The sequence below is a fragment of the Gracilinanus agilis genome, chromosome 4, assembly GCF_016433145.1.
Source record: "Gracilinanus agilis isolate LMUSP501 chromosome 4, AgileGrace, whole genome shotgun sequence".
NCBI lineage: Eukaryota > Metazoa > Chordata > Mammalia > Didelphimorphia > Didelphidae > Gracilinanus > Gracilinanus agilis.
This window is the reverse complement of record NC_058133.1, coordinates 252,770,977-252,793,576: the sequence shown is the minus strand read 5'-3', so window position 1 is coordinate 252,793,576 and position 22,600 is coordinate 252,770,977. Positions and strand designations below refer to the sequence as shown.

The window sequence follows — 22,600 nt, the reverse complement described above, 5'->3', positions numbered from 1 at the left end:
GCCTAGGGGTAGATAATGTCTTTTTCCTTTTGACGAATTCTGATTCTAATTCTGCTCCATTTAATCTTTATTTTAAAATGAATCAACAGGCCATCCGCCCCGTAGGGGCTTCTCTCTCTCTTCGAAATCAAAGGACCCAGTCCTAAACTCCACCCCCAGCTCGTCCTTCCACCTTCCTATTGGCCAGTGGATGGAAGGGTGGGGTCACTGAAGGCGGTCCAAACACCTCATCTTCCAATGTGTGGAAGCGCTGAGGCCACGTTCCTTCACTGTAAAGAATCTGCCAAGTGGTGGTGGTGACTTTTGATTGGGTTGGTACAAATTAAGATGGGGGAAGGGGAAGTAAGACTATGCGCAGGTGCAGGCAAGAGGGTGACGGTGGGCGGGAAAGAATAGTGACGTGATACCTCCCACCCCTTCCGACCCTTTTAATTTGGCTATGAGGCAGAGAAACTGGGGCTATAGTGAAGAAACTCAATCACTTCAATTTGGGAAAGTCCAGGACAATCTTTTGGCTTTTTCAGCAGAGCAGGGTTTTTTTCGTAGCTGCTTTTCTCTGCTAGAAGAATGTAAGAGTTAAGGTGACACCTTGGCACCAATTTTATCTTAGTGACATCTAGTATTTGGGAGGACCAGTGTGCTCCAACCCCCTCCCCCACACTTCCCTCCGATTCCCACCTTTCCTTCTTCCCTACCCCTCGTAGAAGAGCTTGGGGGGAGGGGAAGTGAAGTATCATAATTAATGAATTATTAATTTACTGAGGTGTCCATCCCCTCCTAGGATGCTGCTACGTTCCTCTCTGGGCTGAAGAGGGAAGACTGTACAATGGGCTAAGAAACTGGCTTGGCAATTCCGAGTGGGTGAGTGGTAGCTTCCAGCACGTGCAGCGCCAAGAAGCGCGAGATTGATAGGTCGAGTGCGCAGGCGTGGCTTACGGGGAGAAAAGAGGCGGGGTAGCGAGGCAGCAGGGCTAGGAGCCAGGCGGAGGCCGCAGACGTTCAATCCCAGGAGCCGGGGACGGGGTGTAAGGAAGCTCTTCCCATCGGCCCTACGCCGACGGTTGGTGGGCGTGCGCGACGGATACGGGTGGGAAGGAGATCGTTGCGAAGGAGACGGGGTGTCACTTTGAAAGCGGTGGTTCCCTTTTTTAAAAGCCTGTAGCCGTTAAGTTTGTTCTGTCCCTGGTGCGGGCACAACAGGGGGCGTGGGGCGGAGTGCGCACGCGCAGTGTGTCTGGTCGCGCGCGTTGGGAGGGGTGGAGGAAAAAGCGCAGGCTCGGTTGGTTTCTTACTCAGTTCGGGTCGCGCGGGCAGCTTGTTTTGGTCTCGCGCGGGTTAGTGGAGACGCGAGAGAATAAGGGAAGAGCGGGGTTACGCGCGCACTGGGAGAAGGGGCGGGGAGGAAGAAGGGGAAGGGGGGGTGCAGGCCCCCTGATCTCCCTCGTTAGCCTAGTCGGGGGAGGGGGGAAGAGATGATCGAGATGGCAGCTGAGAAGGAGCCGTTCCTCGTGCCGGCCCCGCCGCCCCTTAAATCTGATTCCAGTGGTGGCGGTGGCACTCTGGTGCAGTCACACCGCGAGGCCTCCTCCGGGGAGCTCTGCGGCGGGACAGCTCAGGGACCAAGCCCGCATACACCCACAGTATCAAGCAGGGAGGGCTTCCCGGCCCTGTCTCCTCCTAGGGCTGGCCAGAATCCGCATCGAGGTGGCGGCTCGATGGCGCAGGGGGAGGCCCGCCAGTCAGAAGCTCTTGGAGAGGCCCCTCCCCCTAACATGGAGGAGGAGCGAAGGGGATGGGGCGGGGCAGAGCTAGGGCCCCCAGCACCCCCCAGGCAGCGCAATGGCTTCCAGCCCCATAGGCCTCCCGGGGGCGGTGGGAGCAAGAGGAGGAATAGCTGTAATGTGGGTGGCTTCAAGCATCCAGCCTTCAAGAGGCGTAGGCGAGTTAACTCAGACTGTGACCCAGTCTTGCCCTCCAATTTTCTCCTGGGGGGCAATATCTTCGATCCTTTGAATCTGAATAGCCTCCTGGATGAGGAGGTAAGTCGGGCACTTAATGCTGAGACTCCTAAGTCCTCCCCACTGCCAGCCAAGGGGAGGGACCCTGTGGAGATCCTCATTCCCAAGGACATCACTGACCCACTCAGCCTCAACGCTTGCACTGATGAGGCCCAAGTGGTGCTTGCCTCACCACTCAAGACTGGTAGGAAGCGACATCGACATCGTGGACAGCACCACCAGCAACAGGCAGGAGGGCCTGGGGGGAATGACCCAACCTCCTCAGCACTTCCCCCAACTTCCACCACTCCCTCACTGCATGGGGAGGCCACCCCCCAGCAGCTGCAACAACGACAGAAGTCCCAAGGCCGGGATGGCCCCCAGCCTTATGAACTGAACACTGCCATCAACTGCAGGGATGAAGTAGTGTCCCCCCTCCTGCCTGCCCCACAGGACCCCCCAGGCACTCGTGCTGCCCCTTCAACTGCTTCAACTACACCTGCTCCCTTGTCTTCTTCCTCCCGCCATCGGAAACGACGTAGGACTTCCAGCAAGTCTGAGTCAGGGGCCAGGGCTGGGGGCCAGGGCCCTAAGGAGAAAGGCAGAGCAAGTGGGGGAGGCCGCCATCATCACCACACTCTGCCTGCCACTGGTTTCAAGAAGCAGCAAAGTAAATTCCAGTATGGGAACTATTGCAAGTACTATGGCTATCGAAACCCAAATTGTGAGGATGGAAGGCTTCGGGTGATGAGGCCTGAATGGTTCCAGGGCCGTGATGTACTGGACCTAGGCTGCAATGTAGGCCACCTGACTCTAAGCATTGCTTGCAAGTGGGGCCCAGCTCGAGTAGTGGGTGTAGACATCGATGCCCGGCTCATACACTCTGCTCGACAGAATATCCGACATTATCTATCTGAAGAACTTCGGCTCACACCCCAGTCACCTGAAGGAGTTCAAGGACCAGAGGGTGGTAAGGGGACTGCTACCACCCGAAAGAAGAGCTGCTTCCCAGCCTCACTGACTGCCAGTCGGGGCCCCATTGCTGCACCCCAAGTGCCTCTGGATGGGGCTGATGCCTCCATATTTCCCAACAATGTTGTCTTCATCACGGTAAGGAAACCTAATAGCTATTGGAATAAGGGACATTTTTGCATACTTGTTTACTGAGCCATGATAGGAGAGAGAGAAGAGGCAGGAATGGGTAGGAGCAAATCTCATTTTCTATATCCTGAACTGCAGCTTGGGAACTCAGAATTGAAAAAAGGCTAAGGCCTGTACTGATAGGGCCTTGACTTCCAATGATATTCCCTTGACTTGATTGCTTACAGGGCATTGAGTATGGAGCTCCTAATCCCCATTACACCCTTAAAGTGCGTCTGCTTAGCAGGCAAGGCTCTGGGGTACCTCAAGTTACTAAAGTGGGGATTTGGGTTTATTCTATTGAGTATTTTAGCCTGGCAAAAACCTGACCTCTGAGGTATTCCAGGAGAATACTCAGGTGACAGGTATCTGGCCTAGTGCCTCTTCCTGTGCCTTTCAGGTTAGGTAGAGCAGAGGATTAGTTGCCCTCTTCTACTGTAAACTTCTGTTTCTTATCTTCATGAGAAAGCTCCCTGCAGTCAACTTTTCTCCTTGAATGTATGTATTTAGTGGTCAGAAAACTACCCAGAACCAAAAAAAAAAAAAAACTGAAAGAAAAGATTATAGATCTAACCCCTAGAAAGTATCTTTGAAGTCAAATACCCTCCTTGGACTAGTCCATCTCCTTCATTTTACAAATGAAATTAAGTGCCCTGTATTAATTTGGTCACACAAGTAGTCTGAAACTTCTACTTCAAGATCTTCAATAGAATTGGGGAGGGGGAAATGACAGTATAATGTCTCCCAGGCATTAGGGATATAAATGTCTTTGCACCCACAAACCTTAAATTTTAGACTGAAGAAAACTCTCTTGAAACTCAAGGGAGGGGCAGGGAGTGGAGAGTTGGGGGGGGGTGACAGAATGGGGAAAAGACTGGAGGGGCTGCCAAGGACCTCATGAGGTAATGCTTCTTTACCCTAGGGAAAATTGGTGTGGGAGGGAGATAAGTACAGGAACTGGGTCAAGGCTGTATACTAGGGCTTTCTCCCTATGCTGACCTTGCCCATCCCTTAAAGATAACTAATCATTTCTGGCAGTTTGTTTGTGGTATGGCCTTCTCCCTGCTGTCTATACTCTTTCCTTGCCTTCTCTTGTCTGCCAGTGAAGCAGAGGTGCTGAAGCAGTAACTCTCAATTAGGCAAGTGTGGTACCCTCAGTAAGCTTGTTTGAAAGGCAGTTAGAACCACAGATTAAAACCTGCCCTTATTAATTTGAGACTCCCAAAGTAGAATAAAGGAGTAGAGATTACTGGTTTCCCTGTGTTGACCTTTATCCAAAAAAACTTGCCTTCTCAGGGTAATTATGTGTTAGATCGAGATGAATTGGTAGAGGCCCAAGCTCCTGAGTATGATGTGGTGCTCTGTCTCAGCCTCACCAAATGGGTGCATCTGAACTGGGGTGATGAGGGATTAAAGCGGATGTTTCGAAGAATCTACCGACACCTACGACCTGGGGGCATTCTGGTTTTAGAGCCCCAGCCTTGGTCATCCTATGGCAAGAGGAAGACACTTACAGTAAGTTGGGCTCTAGGGTAAAGTGAAAGGGATAATTCTCAAGAAGGGGTTAAATGGTTAAATGGGGCCCTGGTTAAAATTCTTGGGCTAAGGGAAGAGGGACTGAATTAGTCAATAACATTATTAAGAACATTATTATATGCCTGGCATTTGCAAAAAAAAGATTAGTACTTGTTTCTTCCTAGGAAACTATCTACAAGAACTATTATCGAATTCAACTGAAACCTGAGCAGTTCAGTTCCTACCTGACATCCCCTGAGGTTGGCTTCTCCAGCTATGAGCTTGTGGCCACACCCCATAACTCTTCCAAAGGTGAGATCCAGGCTATCTCATCTTGATCTGTATGGAGGGGTGGAGTTTGGGGGGACTTAAGGTGGATGATATCTCTCAGATTGGCTGAAATTATGGGGGAGGTCTTAAACTACAACAGTTGTCTCTGCATTATTTGCTGTGCATACTTGCCTGTGGACAAATGACCAGAGTTCTGTAAATGCTATTACATTTTCTTTGATAGTCTCATTCCTCCTAACCCATACCTCTTCCCTACAGGCTTCCAGCGTCCTGTGTACCTGTTCCACAAGGCTAATTCCCCTAGCCACTGAAGAGCCCTCCAAGGACAATGATTAGAGGCTGCTCTATGTTACTGAGGACCTGGGGGGTGGGGGGGGTGGAGAAAAGTTCTACCCATGGCTTGCTCCTCTTCCCAATACCTAATCTGTTTTCCTGCCATATCTTTAAGAGGGAGCCTACCAACCTCCAGCACCCTAAGCAGCAGGCACAACTGGACTAAAGTTTGCCACCTCTTTTCCCCCACAGCCTAGTAGGCTGGATGGTGTGGACCATGAACCCTTGCTTTTTTTAGTAAGGGGAGGTGGGTGTTCAAATCTCAGTTGCTCTGGGCCTTCCCTTTTGGTCCCTTCCCTACCTACCCCTTGGATTCCTAGCCCCTGGTGGGCACCCAGGCCACGTTTCAGTGGACCAACTTAGGAAGGGTAGCACCAGATGCTGCAGCAGAAGTCCCCTCTAGATGGTCCTTGTATGATGGGGGGAGGGGGGGTAAGAGAGGGTTTGGCGTGAAAGCAGCACAATAAACCTGATATTGAAGGCAGTGACCCCTAAACGTAATTCTCTTACTTAAATACGGGCAAAGGAATTGAGGTAGGGAGCATAACCCTGCCCCTCTGCAAATGATGTTCCAGGCTGGTATAGGAATGGGGAGCATTGAAGATAACAATGGGCTGAAATTCCTGTAAAAGAATAGGGTTTTTATTGACTAGAGAGGTGTGGGGAATTCCAATTCAACTTTTTCAGCAAACAAGTAACTTCCCAGAACTTCATACTAGGGAAAGTGACAGTTGATAGGTTGTCCTTTGCTTCAAATGTGGTCATGCATAAGAAAACAGATAAAGCTGCTTTAAGAACAATAGATGGAGAGGAAATCAACTTTTGTCTCTCTACCTATCTTATTTCATGTGAAGGGGAAATTTCTAGGTTCCTGTTTGGGTAAGGGAAAAGCTATCTTCACATTGCTTTCCATCTTCATGTTGCTCTTTTCACCTTTCCCCTTAGAGGGATCATGCCTAGAGTATGGGTGTAGCAGTAGTAGTAAGAGAAACTTTCCAAGAGCTGTTCTTACCAAGCTAAGCCTTACTGATTACCAACCTTTCCCAAATCCTCAGAAAAAAGTTCACTTATCAAAAAACTTTATTTCTATAAAACCCAATGTAAAGGTCAATCCCAACATGTGCACCCTCCCACCACTACAAAAATAAAAGTGAAGACAATCCTGTAAAACTACGTATCCCACCGTCTGAGAGTCTGGTGCATGAGGAAGGCATCCTCTGCAGGACGGGGCTGTGGCCTGAGCTTCAAGAGAGGGAACCCTTCAAGTATTAAGTGTGGAGACTCATGGGCCAGTGACTGGGGATCACATAAGATGCTTAGTTCTGGACCTGCTGCTGGAACCTCCTGTTTGGGTGGGAATACAAGTCAGGCACAACAATAGGGAAAGTTTTATAGCAGTCAGAAGAAAGATGGGGACTGTCTGAGACCTGCTGAATAGAATGCATCTCCTTTCCCTGGCCCCTCCATCCCAAACAAAAAACCTTTTACCTTGTGGAGTGGAACCTGAGGCTGTGGTGGAAGCAAGGCCAGTCTTTCCATCAACGCAGCGTTCAACACTTGCTCCTTTGGAACCTGCAGACTCACCAGGTCCCGGTAGAGCCTTTGGGATCTAGGCACATTAAGACCTGATGGGAAGAGGTAGCGCCTGCTGATGATGGGGGTTGAGTCACCCCTGTCTCTATAACCCCTGTCCCTTGGTGGGAAACTCGGCTACCATCAGTCGTAGCTCCCTTACCCTCTGATATGTTTTCCTCCATCTCACAGCGACTTAAGAATGAACTTTTCAACTGTTCCCCTGCAGCCTTCAGGGCATCAAACTGCCCCAAAGCTGTGGCCTCTCTAACAGACTCCAGTTGTTGCCCCAAGGCCAGGGTACTTTGAAATCCCGGGGACTCGAGGGATGGTAAGGCTTCACACTTCTCCAAAAGTTCACCTGTGGATACCTTCCCCTGTGATGGGGACGCTCTGGAAGAGGGAGACTGACCCGGGGAGGCCAGGTGGAAGCGAACCTGAAGAGAGATGGACTGGTGATGTGGGAGGCTCCGGGAGGGACAAGAGAGCTGTACAAAATAGGGACTAAAGTTTAACTGATTAAAAGTACACCTAGTGAAGGAGACCAAGAAAGGAAGCAGGGCACTGGACAATGCCTGGGATAGAAGTTGGGAGACCAGGTGTGTGGTAGGGATGAAGAACGAGAGAGGTGAGGCCTCCTCACCTGCCGAGCTCTCTGCCGTCCTCTCCGCCCCATGGCCCGAGCTCCCTCCCGCCGCAGGATGGAGCAGGGCTGTTCAGGGCTTCTGGAGCCAGGGCTCAAGCTCAGGTCCAGGCCAGGCTCGGGCTCCGGCTTGGAGGCAAAGGGTTCGGGATCTACTCCTGGAGGCCCTAAAGATACCCCCTCCACCCAGGGCCCTCCGAGCCTCCCCTTGCCCCGACTCAGCATCATTCGGGAAATATCAACGGGAAAGAAATAGCCGGAAAAGAAGCAGCAGAGAGAGGCCTTCGGGTAGAGGGGGCCAAGACGCCGCAACCAGAACCCGTTGGCGCTTCAAAGAGAAGGCGGGGAGAACAACCCCCGCCCAAGACCACGCGTCACTTCTCCTTCGAGTTTTTCAACAGCGTTTCCGCCCTGAAGTGACATGAAACCCCTCCCTTGGGTTAGATGGAAGAGCTTCCTGACCAATCAGAAGATGGCAAGGATTGACGTATCCTAATCGGGTCTTCTCTGTGGCTCCTGGGCATGACGTGAAGTTCGAGGGCTGGGGGAGGAGGAACGGACGAACGGAAGCGAACGATTGGCTACCAGCCGCACCGCCTTCTGTGACGTTACGCGAGTGTTCAACTGCCAGAGGAGTTCTTGCCTTCACCTGACGAGGTATAAAGTTGACCCGTGGCCTTCCTCCCTACTCCCTCAATTCTTCCCATGAAAAACGATGAAAGAAGTAGTGTCCTTCGCCTACTCCTAAACCTAAAACATCTTACGAACGCAGAGTGACCAAGTATTCCGCATATACAGATGGGCTCCTCTTTGACTCTCAAGGACAAACGGTCCAATCCTTTATAACTCCTGACCTCCGGATCCCCGGTGAACGAAGGTCCGTTTGCCTTAGCCTTCTCATGACCACATTTTAGAATTGCCTCATAGTACTGCACCCCAATATATGTATTAAATACAGGAGCCTGGAATAATTATGTTGATCTGACATTTATAACAGTTTTCTCTTATCTATTCATTTTCACCACAAGGCCTATAAGGTAGAAATTATAGGTATAACCCCAGTGAGTCCATTTTAATGATGAAAAAATAAGTTAGGGTTGGATAAGTAACTTGACTAGGGTCACACAGCTTTAGAGGGGATCACCCAGCTCTTATTTCATTCCCGGTTCCCAACATACATTCTACCCCTTATCCTATACTGCCTCTTCTATGGAGTATCCTGGAAGATGTATATATAGACCTTTATCCAGGTTTCAGTTTTGTTCAGAATAATGTCCCCCCATCTAGCTGTGTTCTCAAAAAAAACCAAGTAACTACTGTTAACCATCAAAATAGCATCTCTACTCCAGTCTAGTGTAAATTGTGGTCCAAGTCCTCCCTAAGGACCCTAGACTAACACAGATGAACTAGGGTCCATCCTAGAAGATACTATGAAGGTCATTTTCTGTTTGGCTGTTAGTCTTCCCTGAAGTTACTTTAGGAATATATCCTGATACATGTAGGGCTTATAACTTATAGAAAGGTTTTCTCACATTTCTAGCTATATAAAGCACTCAAGATACTAAATGCATAGGACAGCCTTTATTTCACCCAGCAGAAAATGTACACTCTGCAAAAGCCTTAGAGGAGCCCATGAAAATCTAGAGGTATATGAAGCTCTCACATGGTCCATCGGATCCTAGAAGAGAACTTTACTTGAGCTAACTGTAACATTACAAAGAATTCCATCTCACACAGAGACTCAATCTTTCCTAAGGTTCATAGTTCCACCCAGGAATTTAACTCCCCTGGAAGGTATTTTGAGGACTACTGAATAGTCAGTCCCCTTCTCATTATTCCTTCACAGCCCTAAAAACTCCCTGGCATTGCTCTTCAAATAGAGTGATGCACAGTAATTTTGTAAGATGTCCTCTTTTCTCATAAGAGCATAAAGCCACAGGAAATCCCCTTCTGTCTCTAGAGAGAATTGCCAGAATTCTTAAATTTAGGATTATCCCCAAGGCAAAGCTCAGGAAGTCTCTTCTCTACAAACCTATATTCTGCTTACTAGGGAATTTGATCCCCCTTCCTATATTTTGCGTTTGAGGTTCATGAACATTATCTATGAACTAAACACAGCTGCCATTGCCATGTGCTTTTTCAGAAACTCTTATTTCCTTAGCTACCATCTCTGAGTTAGGGAAGTCTGCATGATATGAGATGAGGAGGAGGAGAGAAGAGTGGAATGACCTCAAATTTTTTTTTTTTTTTTTTAATGAAAGGTGAGTCAAGGATATTAGTAAAGAGAACAGGGGAAGGGGATGTCATGTGATGCTTGAGGAAAGATGAGAAAACATTACTATGAAGGGTGGGATAGCAAATCAGTTAGGGAGGAATAAAAGGCCCAGCTGAGATTAGATAAATTCTAGAGTATCCAATCAGTTGGAAACCAAGACTACTTCAATTTTCCTTAAACAGCAAATGAGTAGGAGTAGAGGAAGTGAATGGTGGGAGTAATACACATTTGAGATTTAGAAAGGGGGACAGAGAAACAAAAGATTCAAGAGAAGACAACATGGAATTATAACTAGTTAATTATAGGATTAAGACAGAGATGGAAAGAAAGTGAGCAGAGCAAGGGTAATAGTCTAAGAAAGTACTGAGATGGGGGCAGTTAGGTGGTCTTAGTGGATTAAGAGCCAGGCTTAGAGACTAGTAGGTCCTGGGTTCAAATTTGGCTTCAAACACTTCCTTTGTGACCCTGGGCAAGTCATTTAACTCCCATTGCCTAGCCCTTACTGCTCTTCTGTCTAGATACCAATACACAGTATTGATTCTAAGAGGGAAGATTCTAAGAAGGGTTTAAAAAAAAAAAAAAAGGTACTGAAGGACAGAGAGCTTTGAGGTCTTAGTGAAGATGAAGAACAGATTCAGAAGGCTCAGGACCAAGGGAGAAATGGAGTGATAGGAGGCTACAATCAGAAAAAGGAATGTCAGAACTTTTGATCATGGAAATGAAACATTTGTGGGTCATGGTGTGATCTAGATGTAACTGTTCCTCTATTCCTCTGCCTCGGGCAAAGTAAAGGATTTGATTGAGGGGTTTGGGAAGGTTGAAGAACTAAGAGGGAAATGTTTGAGAGAGCATCAGCATGCTTATTAAGACTTAGCATAAGGGCAAAAGTTGGAGTGGAGAGGAAGATGATGTAGTGTTTCTTGAAAAATGAGGAAGAATGGACATAGCTGACATAAAAGGACTGGAGCACATGTTTACAAACACATCATACATGTATATGCATCCATGGTATGTTTATATGGCACAGTGGGACAGATTAACGCATGTAAAGAAATAGGCAAGAAGACACGTATATACACACTCTTCTACCCTGCAGTTACTGGCATCATTCCCACATACTCCCATGAAGTAACAAGAGAAGGGAGAAACACTATTACTACTTTGTCCATCCACCCAGACCAAAGATTCACTAGCCCTCCCATCTCTATTCAGAAATTCAGGTGCCTTCATATTGCCTAGAATGTCACAGATCATGTAAAGAGAATTCCTGATCATCCACCTCTTTTCTCCTTCCCTACCAAACTATATATAGTGGATCTCTGGCAAGATGCAGAGAATTCCTCTGTTGCTATTTGCCACATAGAAGAGGATAACTCTGCTTCTGAGAGTGTCACAATGGAAGTGCCATGGAGATACTTGATTATCTTATGAACATTCTATAACTGGTTCTAATCTGCTGACCACAAAGTTAGGAAAAGACTCTTCAGTAGACTAGGTAGCTGGAGCTGGGAGTTCTTCAAAAAAGGCACTAACACCAGAGACTCATTTGTTTTCTTCCATGGTTTGATTCTTTTAATGACCGTACCCAGTAAGAAACAATTTATGGCCTATGAAAATAGGTCTTTTGCTTTACTGTGGATTTGTTTGTTTGTTTGTTTTGTATTTTAGGTAAAGGAAGCTCTAATCTTGTGAGTTTTTAAAGGTCAAGAGACAGAGTCTCTAGCAGTCAGCCCATGCTAGGTTTTATAACCCCAGGGAGCAAGAAGTGGTCTTCATGAATGACCTCAAAGACCAGCTAAGACAAAGACTCACCTGGCCCTCATGCCATATCTAGACATGAATTTAGTGGAAACTTGTATTGTAGAAATTGTGCTAAGGCTACCCTCAGCAGCAAAGGGAAGAGTGTGTTCCTGAGGTGTTGGAGGGAAATGCTTATACTTTCTTTTTTTCTTACTGTTATCTCTGAAGTGAATATCTTTTTGTAAAATTAATTAAGGTTAAGAAGCAAGTAGGTAGCTCAGGAGACAAAGAGTTCTGGGCCTGGAGCCAAATCAGTTACTTACTGTGTGACTCTGGGCAAGTCATTTAACTTTTCTGTTTGCCTAGGAGGCAATAGGTAACCTTGTGAATAGAGTGCTGGACCTGGAGTTAGGAAGACTTCAGTTCAAATCCAGCCTTATTTTTTTTTTTGTTTTTTATTTTTTTTAAACCCTTAACTTCTGTGTATTGGTTCATAGGTGGAAGATTGGTAAGGGTGAGCAATGGGGGTCAAGTGACTTGCCCAGGGTCACACAGCTGGGAAGTGTCTGAGGCTGGATTTGAACCCAGGACCTCCCATCTCTAGGCCTGACTCTCAATCCACTGAGCTACCCAGCTGCCCCTCAAATCTAGCCTTAGACAATGACTAGTTCTGTGGCCCTTGGCAAGTCACTTAACCTCTTTTTGCTTTATTTAATCCACTATAGAAGGAAATGGCAAACCGCTCCAGTATCTTCTATAAGAAAATCCCATGGATTGTACTGATGTGCTATGGAGTCCTAAAAACTGAACGACAAATGATTAAGTGGAATTGTGGTGCTAGTCAGAACTAGGCACCAGTCATCAGTAACTAATGCTGAAGGGAACCCAATTGGGGAGGCTGAGAGCCACTCCCAAACCTCTCGAGGCAACTCTAGAACTCTGAAGGGTAGCTGCAGCAGGCCTTGCTCTGAAACAGTGAGGCCAGAGTTACTCATTACATGCACAACATGCTTCCTAGGGCAGTGATAGAGGCAGAACTAAGATGATACTGATTTTTCTCACTACTTTTGCCTCTTAAGTATAGAAAAGCCTTTACCATCTCCTGTTCTGGGACCATGCTAGTAAACACTGTCCCACAGAAGAACAGATGAAGAGAGAAGGATTCAGGGAGACAGGTGGGAGGGGAGGTCTTCTCTGCTCAGTCAGCAGGTTAGGATTCAGGAAGTGGTGAAATGGGTGATAAAGTCTGAGAGAAATTAAGGGTTAGGGTGGAGAGAGATGTAGTCTAAGAAGTGACCAGGTTTCTGTAAGATACAGCAGAGAAGTTTTTTGCAACTACATTCTTCTCAAAGGAGCCCAAAGTCTGATGTGACAGATGTGAAACTGAAGGACAAGTGCCTAGCTGAAGTGAAGATAAAATGCCTATCTGACCATCCCAGCCAGTGCTTCTTGTTTCATTACCTACTGGGAAAGTATAAAAGGAATTATAAGTAACTGCTTCACGTCCAAGTCTTTGTCAATACACCTCTTTTGTGTTTTAAGCATATCTTTTATGTGGAAGAAATAAATGGCTTCTCTATTTCTGATTTATGGTGGAATTATCAAGGGAATCAATGAAAAAAATGGGAAGGAAGGTGGGCTACCAGAACCAGATTTCAAACTATATTACAAAGTGATAATTGTCCAAAAAATCTGGTATTGGCTAGGAAATAAACAGGTGGAGCAGTAGAATAGAATAGTGCATAGTAGGGAGATAGAAGGCCTTTGTTCTACACCTGTTCTGGTTCTTGATATTTCCTATACCTCACTTATGCCCTTTCTCCTCCAAGAAACTTGCCTGAAAGCTGTGACCAATATCTATGGCTTATACTTTTCTATATCCTTCTGTCTCCTAGGCACACAGATCTCAGTAAATACTAGTTGAGTGAAAAAAAAGATGTGAACTCTTCTGTAATACTTAATTATCTTTTGTAATAATTAATTAATACTTAATGCCTAAGAGTAAACTACTTTCTTCTCCAACCCTCACTACCTAGCCCAGAAGTAAAATCTAAATTTGGTTCCCATGCCTATCTGTCCCTAAGCTCCTGACTCTTCAGTAAGGAAAAAGAATAAGCAATTCTATAGTGCCTATGTGCCAGGCACTGCACTTTATAAAATATTATCTCATTTGAACCTCACAACAACACTATAAGGTAGGTGTTATTATTATCCTTGTTTTATAGTTAAAGAAACTGAGGCAAACAGGTTAAATTATTTTCTCAGAGTCATAGTAAGCATGGGTTTGAACTCAGGTTTTCTTGATTCGAGGCCTAGTACTCTATCTTTTGTGCCACCAGCTGCTTCAAACTCTCTTCCTCTTTACTTTTCAGCTTCCTACTTGCTTTGTCTGCAGCTACTAGAGTTTAACACCAATGAAGAAAGGTGATAGGGCAGGGGGAGAAGGAGAAAGACCATATCACCATGATCCTCCTATACATAAACAATTGAGCCCTCTTGATCCTTCCCATTTTGCTCACCGTGTTGGCATTACCATTCCTAGGAGACCTGGGGTGTAGTTGGTTGTGGATGATGCATAATTGTAGGTAGAATTGATCATGAAAGATGGTCTCTTCCTGAATTGAATCCTATAGCTCTGCAGGGAAGATACTAAGGAAATATATGTGTATGTAGGTATATTGGAGTAGGGAAACAGAACTGAGGGGGTGGGATTTTGGGGGGCATGAGGGTGAGAGATATGTTTTGTCTCTTCTTAACTCACTGGGCAGAGGCTATGTTGGGGAAGAGGTTAAGTGGGCTCCTGAGCCAATCTGATGTGGGTTATCTCAACCCCTACCTCACCTGTCCCCTACAAAGGAGCAGATTTCAGAGCACTGAATGTCACTGTCATCCCATCTCCCCCAGCCCCACCTCCTGAACAGAGGTATAGTCTATATCCAATAAGCCTGGAAGCAAGAGGTGTCTCTCAATTTTATGGTCAAATCTGTCTCCTTTGCTTCAACAAGGCCAAGCTATAAAAGCTTCCCTCATTTCTACCTCAAAGAATCTGAACATTTCCAAAGTCTTTTCAACCTTTCCACCCACTTCCCCTCACTACTCTCTCCCTCTTAAATTGCTTTGCATATCTATACACTTTGTATTTACTTATCTGTCCACTGTGTTTTCTCCCCTTGCTCCTTCCTCATCCCCCAAGACCATAATCTTCTTGAGGGCACTGTCATTTTTGTCTTTGGATCCCTAGTAGTTTGTACAATGTAGGCACTTAAAATGTTTATTGAATTTAATTGAGAGACAGAGGAGAGAGGAGGAACCATAAGGAGGCTGGGCAGAGAGTTGAAAGGATAGAAAAAAAATTGGGAGCACCTAACCTTGTGAACCCAATTGAGGATGATTTGACCATAGAGGCTAATGTCTGGAAGGCCCAGAGAGAAGATACCTTGCTTCCAAAGTCGGGGCTAAAAACATCACACCTTGGTAGTAATAGCAGTAAGCAGTGGCGGGAGTGGTGATGATTGCCCCAGTGTTCCAGTAGTGGTGTTAAACTTGTGTAATTCCTACTACTAGGGGAGGTTGAGGGTGGTGTATTGCTGGAGAGCCAGAGTACAAACTGCAAAAGGGCAAAAGCTAATCAGGCATTAATCTGATCAGGTGTCTAAATATGAAAACATGATGAATCCCCAATATAGGTAGTGGGTACCAGGCTGCATAAGGAATGTTGAACTGGTCCAGATCAGATATGGAGGTGTCAAAGCTCTTGTGCTAATGAGTAGTGGGATTAGCCAAAGAACTGCCACTGTACTTCCAGCCTGGCAGAGATAAGGAAACCCCGTCTCCAAGGGGGGGGGGGGGGAAGATAATGCATAATGAATTCGGCCTACTCCTTTGTGGAGTAGGGGAGGAATTCACACCCACATTACTCCACCAGACTCTCCCATCTCTTTTCATATCTTTACCCCCTCTCATTAGAGTCCTTTCCTCCTTCCCATCCTCCCTCTAGCTCAGTACCTCATCTAGGGTCCTCCCTCTAGTCATTTTAATTCCCCAGGCCTTTTCTTAGAATATAGATTTTAAAAAGTGGAAGAAACCTTAACTTCAACCCCTTCATTTTGTAAATGGGGAAATGGAAGTTCAGAGAGGGGAACTTTGTCACTAACTTGTGTAAACTGAAGTAAAGTCAGAACCAAGAGCCTAGAGCTTCCCAGTCCAAGATTCTTTCCACATGATTCCCCAATTTCTTCCCATTTAAAACTACTGTCTCTCTTTGGGGCTTGACTATATGTCTTTAGGTTGGCTAACTGGAGGTGGAGCAAAACCACTTAGATTCTACTCTGTCTTAGAGGAAAGAGAGAAGGAAGAGCAGGACCCCTTTATTCCTTTCTGGGAGTTTCCTAAAGATGGAATAGAATATTGACATCAGTCACCCAAACCAGGCAGAAGAAATAACAAGAATCTTGGTAGGTCAGTCAGAATGGAGGAGTTAACATAGAACATGAATGAAAAAACATTTAAGAGCTTATCAGATACTAAGCACTATGCTAGGGAAATAAACAGAAAACAAGGCAATTCCTTCTCTCAAGGAGCTCATACTCTCATTGGAGAAGAGGAGTAATAGAAAGTTCAGCTGCAGGGTGGACACAAAAGCTCAGAATTTCTAAGGTTGCAACAGTAGGATTGCATCCTTAGAAATAAGGCCTTAGAATATAGCACTAAGTCATATGATGTGCCTTCCAGCTCCTAGTCACAAGAGGGTCTGGAAGACATAAGGCTGGATAGATGATTTGGCAGGGTAAATGTCAAAGCCTGGTGGTTCTCCAGTTCACTTAAAAAAAAAAAAATGGAATCGGTGACCCATGTTATCCAAGTGGTGAGAGCAGTCAAGCAGGCCATTTGAGGTCTGAGTGGGCTCTGGGCAGGGTAGGGGGTGAAAATAAAGCAAATAGGGAAGGTACTCCTTGGTGGTAGCAGATCTTCCCATCATCTGGCAGGTCCATATAAGGTATGGAAGAGACCACTTGTCCACTAGCTATGGAGATCCCAGGAAATGGAAAAATTGGAATGGGGGGGAAATGAAAGATCATAGGATCAGAATAAGAAGTAAGAGCAATGGGGAAGACATTCCAAAAAAGGGCAGTCTATCCAATTCTATCCATTTTCCATTTTTCAAATAGATAAGGAATTGAGATTATAGCATGAAGGGAGACCTAGGAGTTCTCACTCAGAAGACCAAGGGAGACTAGTGCATCCTTCCTAGAAGCCTTCAAACTGAGATAGACCTACTCTCTCCCCAGGTAGGCTTGAAGACAAGGGGCATAAAAACAGGAAGAGGGGCAAGATAACCACGGAGAAAAGAATCCTAACTAGTGACCCTATCCATCTTGCTAAAGACCTACATCCAATGACATAAAAAACTTCTCTCCCCACCACCAGGTCTATCTTCTCTAAGTTATCTTCTACCTGTCTAAGAAAATTGAGTAGTCATCCAGAATCCCTCCTATCCTGACAGTCCATCTATCATTTTCCTATCCCAATACATCTCATAACTAGTTTCTTTCTAGCCTAGCATGTGCATATAATCAGAAGGTAGATTCTTCTTGCTAAGATGCCCTGGGCTCTGTTCTTCTAGACCTCTCCTGAGATACCTTCATCTGTGTCAGTTTTCCTCCCTTCTCTATTCCATGTTCTATTCCCATTTGTTTCTTTTCTCATAGATTCAAAAGTCAACATAGACCACTGGGTTTTCCTCTAGTGAAAAGAAAGAATAAAAGAATAGAAGGAAGTTCAGAAGAGACAAGCAAGAGGGCTTTGAAAGTTCCATGTTGTGGCTAACATGGAAATGTTTTGCATGACTTCACATGTATAATAATTAGATTGCTTGCCTTCTCAAGGGATGAGGAAGGAGCAAGAGAACTTAGAATTCAATATTTTTAAAAATAAATGTTAAAAGAACAGCTGAAGTCTAAAAATCTGGAAGGCAGAGAATTTGTGAAAGCTGCTTGGGCAGATATTGAACGCTTCAAGGAGCAAAAGAACCATGATTTAAAGGAGGCTCTTATAAGCTATGCAGTCATGCAGATTAGTATGTGCAAAAAGGGAATTCAAGTGTGGACCAATGCTAAGGAATGCTTCAGCAAGATGTAAACCTCTAAAGAAATGAATTCTTCAAGTGCCCCAGAACAGAAGCACAAGTATATAATGGAGACTTAAGTTAACTACCTGGCATACACAAAAATTTACAATTTAATCATTTGAGTATAAATACAATGTTCTTTATGCTGATTGTAGTTGTTAGTATAGCACAAAAAGGAGATGTTTTAATGAAGATTAACATTGAAATTAAGAACTTATGATGATTTCCCCCAAGTCATTTGATATTGTTTGAAGGATTCTGAACTAGTAACAGTCCCTTTGTTAGGTCATGTTTCTGTGTCCTTTCAGCCCTTATTCTCTCTGTAAATGTATAAAGAATATATTCTTGAGGTTTACTCAGTAAAGATAGCCAAGTGGAAACTCACCAGTGAGTTATGGGGTTGATTTTTACTTGCCTTATAGTTGAGCTCTTTGCTTTGACAAAAGCTCAGCAGAAACTTAGTGTGAAATCTAAGCTATTCCACCTGTACCTCCTCAGCGCCCCTGTGAGTAATGAATGCATACACTAGAAAATGCCTTCAACTTTGTGCTTCACCAGAATTTTGATATTGGACAAATAATTTTATACTGCCAAAAAAGAAGACAACTCTTTAAATGAGTAGTGGAGTCCATTGTTATGAATTAGTAGGAAGCCTTTTAATTGAATATGTTAAATATAAGAAGGAACTTCTCAAATCATTTTTTTCAAACCTGACTGATGAGCTTAAATTAACATGGTTTAGCTCTTGACATAAGGTGTTTCAGGGTACGAGATGTAGCATTTCAGTGTATAAGATCTATATGTCAACAGTATATATGGTATCTTCATTATTAACATACTTCTTTTCTACTGCTTGGCTGTAATTTTGTAAAGAAAAATGAATAAATTATATTGATTTTTTTTGTTTGGTTTTCATGACACAGTATGTTCAAAAGCCAGGCATCTTTATTTTTTGCTAGCTTTGCAGAATCTTAAATGTGAACTTGCTGTTTCTAATTATGTAAAATAACAACAATCCACTACTATTTAGCATTTGACTTTTTTACATGTTGAAAATATTGCAAAATATTGTGGAAATTGCCAGACTTAATAAAAGAAAGAAGCATTATGCTAAAAATAAATAAACAAACAAACAAACAAACAAACAAACAAACAAATAAATAAATAAATGTTAAAAATTTTTAATGTAATTGGGAAATATTTAATGAAATAATTTTTAAAAAAATTTCTTATGTTACAAGAGGCAGTTAGGTGGCTCAGTGAATTGAGAGCCAAGTTTAGAGATGGGAGGTCGTGAGCTCAAATCTGGCCTCAAACCCTTCCTAGCTATGTGACTGTAAACAAGCCACTTAACCCCCATTGCCTAGCCCTTACTGCTTTTCTGCCTTGGAACCAAAACAGTATTGATTCTAAGAAGGAAAGGGTTTAAAAAAAAAAAAAAAGGAAATAACATTGAATGTTGAATTCCACATCATCCATCTCCAAAAAAGAGGCTCACCAAACCCTGACATGAGTCCCTTTGCATACGTTCTCAAGACTGGGCCTTCATTGATCTTTCTTATTACATTTAAAAAGAAAAGCAAGCTCTATATAATAAAGATTTGCAGTTTCATGTAAAATCCTCTCCTTCTGATTTACAACGTATCTGGAAAGATTTGTTTTATTTGGTATTAAGTTGAAAATAAAAATAAAAATTTAAAGAGGAGTCATCCCTCTTATGTCAGTCTTATCTCACCAATCTAGGTGATGAGGGTATAAACAAGCTCTCAGGGGTAGTACTGTGTCTGGAAGCCCAAAATGTCCCAGAAAAGGATGTGCTTCTTGTGTTTTTCTGATTCATTTCTTGTTCATACAGCATTTCTTGGACCCCAAGTCCTCCTGGGCACCCGGCTTAGGAAAATGTCATCTGCTCACAGGGATGCTCTCATCTACGGGGAGACCAAAGAAAAAGGACTTGAAGGGAAGATTCTTCAAGGTTTCTAGGGCTAAGTATTCCCAATTGCATACATACACACTCAAAAAATATACACACCCCTCCCACTGACCAGTGAGCATGTTTTCATTGATAATTCAGATGCTACTAAAGGGGAAAGCATCAAAAGGTATCACCAGCCCACCTGAGGGAATGGAGACCACTTCATGGGATCAGTTCTGTAGAGAAGGCCACCTGTCTCTTCAGGGAGCAGAGAGAGGAAGCTGATTTCCAATAACTGTTTAGCAATTGTCTAGGGGATGCATGACACACTTTTAAGTTTAATCTGCATTATCAACATTTTCTCCATTGCTTTCTTAAGTCTACAAATCAACAAATTGATAAATCAAGCCCTGATTTGTAGGTTTTCTGATTTCCAAAAATGCTCACTCTGAAAATTTAACAACTATCTTTCCTGAGCCAAATTGAACTGGTTCCAGTATAGCTTGAGAGAGAGGTCAGATATGGGCACCCCACATCTACCCTGCCCAGGAAGGGAAGGTAGTGGGAGGAAGAGATATGTAGAGCCACAGGTACCAACATGGAAAGATATACTAATCAGCATACATAAAGATATGCAGAAATATACAGAAACAACTTGCAAACAGGTATTCCAAGTTTGTTTCTAAGTGAATTTAAAAAAATTTTCAACATATTTTATAATAGAAACACTGTTTTTAAAAGGTGAAACTTCCATGGCTCCCAATAAAAGTCTATTTAGACTAAAGATGCAAGAATTATAGTACTGAAAAAGGCCTTGAGCCCTAAGATTCCTTTAACACTTAGCAAGGTCAAGGCCCAGAGCCAAAAGCAATATTGAACAGAATTGGCCCCATTCTAGGGGCCACCCAGTCTTTGCCTTCCCTCATAATCTTCCCAGAGGAACTGGGATCCTGCCAAGGGACTCTGCCTTATTACTTCCTCAGATGTCCTCTATAGTGCCTCTACTCTCTTCTATCTTGTTCCCCCAACCTTAGCATGTTGGAGACCCAGCTATGGATAGTTTTAGCTCTAGGTAAGGGAAGCTTGAGAGAGGAAGAATGAGTCTATCATGAACTGCTAGGGCAAGAAGAAATGGGGGAAGGCTCTGGTGGCAGATAGACAAAGTCAACAGCAACTGGTGCTGTGGGGGGTGTTGGTGAGGTTTCACAAGTTGTAGAATGGAGAGAAACAAAAAGATTTCTCCCCTCTGCCCACAACTCACCACAACTGCCTTTGAGATGCTGTGGGCTTTCACAATATCATGGAGAAAAATGTATTGCAGGGTTGAGAGTAGAGGGAGAGTCAGAGCTAAAATTGATTGTAGCATCCCCTGGGAGGGGGTCACTCCTTTAGCACACACTAGTACTGGCTGTTCGGGTCCAGAGTAGGGACTACTACTCTGGGGATTCAGAGGATAACCTTATGGGTGGCCATCTTCCTATCTCATGAGCTCTCATCTGTGTGCTTCCCTTCTACCCCTCCCCCCATACCTTAACAACAAACCAGTAACTCAATTAGCTTTTCAGAGAACACATCCACCCAAATGTCACAGTGAGAACAGTAATTACAAAGCATTTCCCCTCCAAATCTGGAGTTCATAAATACACCCAGTGGGGGATGAGGAAGGGGCAGGAATTTAACACACAGTGATAATGATTACAAATGTGACCAAGACAACTTCCTTCCTTCCTTCCTTCCTTCCTTCCTTCCTTTCTTTCTTTCTTAACACCAGGGCGAGTATCACAAATTAGAGTTCTCAAGGGAGCCCAGAGAAGAGGAACCAAAAGGACTCTTTCTCCAGCCCTAGTACCACCTTCCTGAGAGTGCAGAGGCAAGTACTCATAGAGAGGATGTACAAGACAATGATGGGGGCAGCGCAGAAGTATTAATGAATAAAACCATCACTTGAAGATTTGAAATAGGTATAAGGGAGTCAGGGCCTACGTAAGGGAAGGACACACAAGTAAGAACAAAAAAGAACTCCCCATTGATCTCTTCCTCTCTTTTCCCTCCTTTGGTCTTGTTTTCCTTACCCATCTGAGACCTTGCACTTAAATGATTCCATCCCTTTCAAGAAGCCCTCTTTGATATCTCTTAACTACCTCATCCCTTACCTTCAATAATTGCTCCTCTCATTTATTAATTATATAATAGGAAAAAGGAATAGACCTCCATTTGCATTGGTATCAAAAACTCCCAAATGGAGAAATTCTCTCTAATAATACAAGTGACACCTTCTCTGCATCTTTTCATCCTAGAGAGTTGCATAGAGCACTAAGATTAAGTGACTTGGTCTGAGTCATATAGTCATTATTTGTCAGAGGTGGGACTTAAACCCAGGTCTGTCTTCCTGGTGCTGAGGTCAGCTCTTTATCCACTGTGCCAATCTGTCTCTAGTTGTACTTAATATACATTGTTTATTTATAAGGTAGTGGCTACTCAACTCACTCATAGGCTGGGCTCCTCAGAGGGTAAGACAGGTTCAATGTATTCTGTGTGTCCAAGCTCCTAAAATTACACCTCAGGAGCACCCATCAGTGTATTTATTTTTTAATAGATTTAATGAACTCAAAGCAAAGACACTTATTGAGATGGCATAGTTAGAAGACTCTCCTCCTATCTCCCCACCTTAGGCCCCCCTAAAAATACACATCAGTGAGAATAGGAATATACACTGGTTAGAGAAGCACATGTGGCCAAGACATCTCCCACCTGTGGCACTACAAGGCCCTAATGGTCTCCCTTTTCTCATGGTGTCCTCATACTGTCCCCTAGTGGATGTAGTATTTTTGCTGGACAGATTGCCCTACAGGGTTCCCTGAGCCTGCTTCTCTTCAGTGCTCAACTCTTAAACTGCCAGGGCTAATTTTCTCTTGGATTCACAACTGACTCTCTTTTCTGTTTCCAGGGATCACATTATTTGAAATTGTCTTCAGCCTCCACTCATTGGATCTGGTCCCTTGCTTAATGCAGTATCACTCAACTCTTCACTGCACCCCATAGCTGCCTCTAT

The 22,600-nt window shown here is 44.4% G+C and overlaps 2 protein-coding genes across 3 annotated transcripts; one reads left to right on the top strand and one right to left on the bottom strand.

The window, feature by feature from the left end:
* Positions 1-1,213: 1,213 nt before the first annotated feature.
* On the top strand, positions 1,214-6,453 carry MEPCE (methylphosphate capping enzyme). 2 transcript variants are annotated; one of them, XM_044673511.1, is made up of 5 exons: positions 1,214-1,640; positions 1,692-3,107; positions 4,434-4,652; positions 4,838-4,964; positions 5,202-6,453. In XM_044673511.1, the coding sequence occupies exons 1-5, from the start codon at positions 1,473-1,475 to the stop codon at positions 5,252-5,254; spliced, it is 1,983 nt and encodes a 660-aa protein (XP_044529446.1). In that variant the 5' UTR covers positions 1,214-1,472; the 3' UTR covers positions 5,255-6,453. The 2 variants fall into 2 exon arrangements, with proteins under 2 accessions (XP_044529446.1, XP_044529444.1); XM_044673509.1 differs by having other exon boundaries at positions 1,214-3,107.
* Positions 6,447-7,890, bottom strand: PPP1R35 (protein phosphatase 1 regulatory subunit 35). The gene is made up of 4 exons (XM_044673512.1): positions 7,492-7,890; positions 7,012-7,285; positions 6,765-6,901; positions 6,447-6,620 (listed from the first exon to the last, which is right to left on the bottom strand). Exons 1-4 carry the CDS (start codon positions 7,717-7,719, stop codon positions 6,447-6,449), a joined length of 813 nt encoding a protein of 270 aa, XP_044529447.1. The 5' UTR covers positions 7,720-7,890.
* Between the last annotated feature and the right edge of the window lie 14,710 nt (positions 7,891-22,600).

Bases quoted from the DNA above. Each gene is read 5' to 3' on its own strand.
- PPP1R35 (XM_044673512.1), bottom strand. From the start codon at position 7,719: ATGATGCTGAGTCGGGGCAAGGGGAGGCTCGGAGGGCCCTGGGTGGAG. The intron at 7,286-7,491 runs GTGAGGAGGCCT...ATCTCTCTTCAG, and splicing joins GACGGCAGAGAGCTCGGCAG to GTTCGCTTCCACCTGGCCTC. The intron at 6,621-6,764 runs GTAAAAGGTTTT...CCACCCAAACAG, and splicing joins CTCAGGTTCCACTCCACAAG to GAGGTTCCAGCAGCAGGTCC.
- MEPCE (XM_044673509.1), top strand. From the start codon at position 1,473: ATGATCGAGATGGCAGCTGAGAAGGAGCCGTTCCTCGTGCCGGCCCCG. The intron at 3,108-4,433 runs GTAAGGAAACCT...TTGCCTTCTCAG, and splicing joins ACAATGTTGTCTTCATCACG to GGTAATTATGTGTTAGATCG. The intron at 4,653-4,837 runs GTAAGTTGGGCT...GTTTCTTCCTAG, and splicing joins GCAAGAGGAAGACACTTACA to GAAACTATCTACAAGAACTA.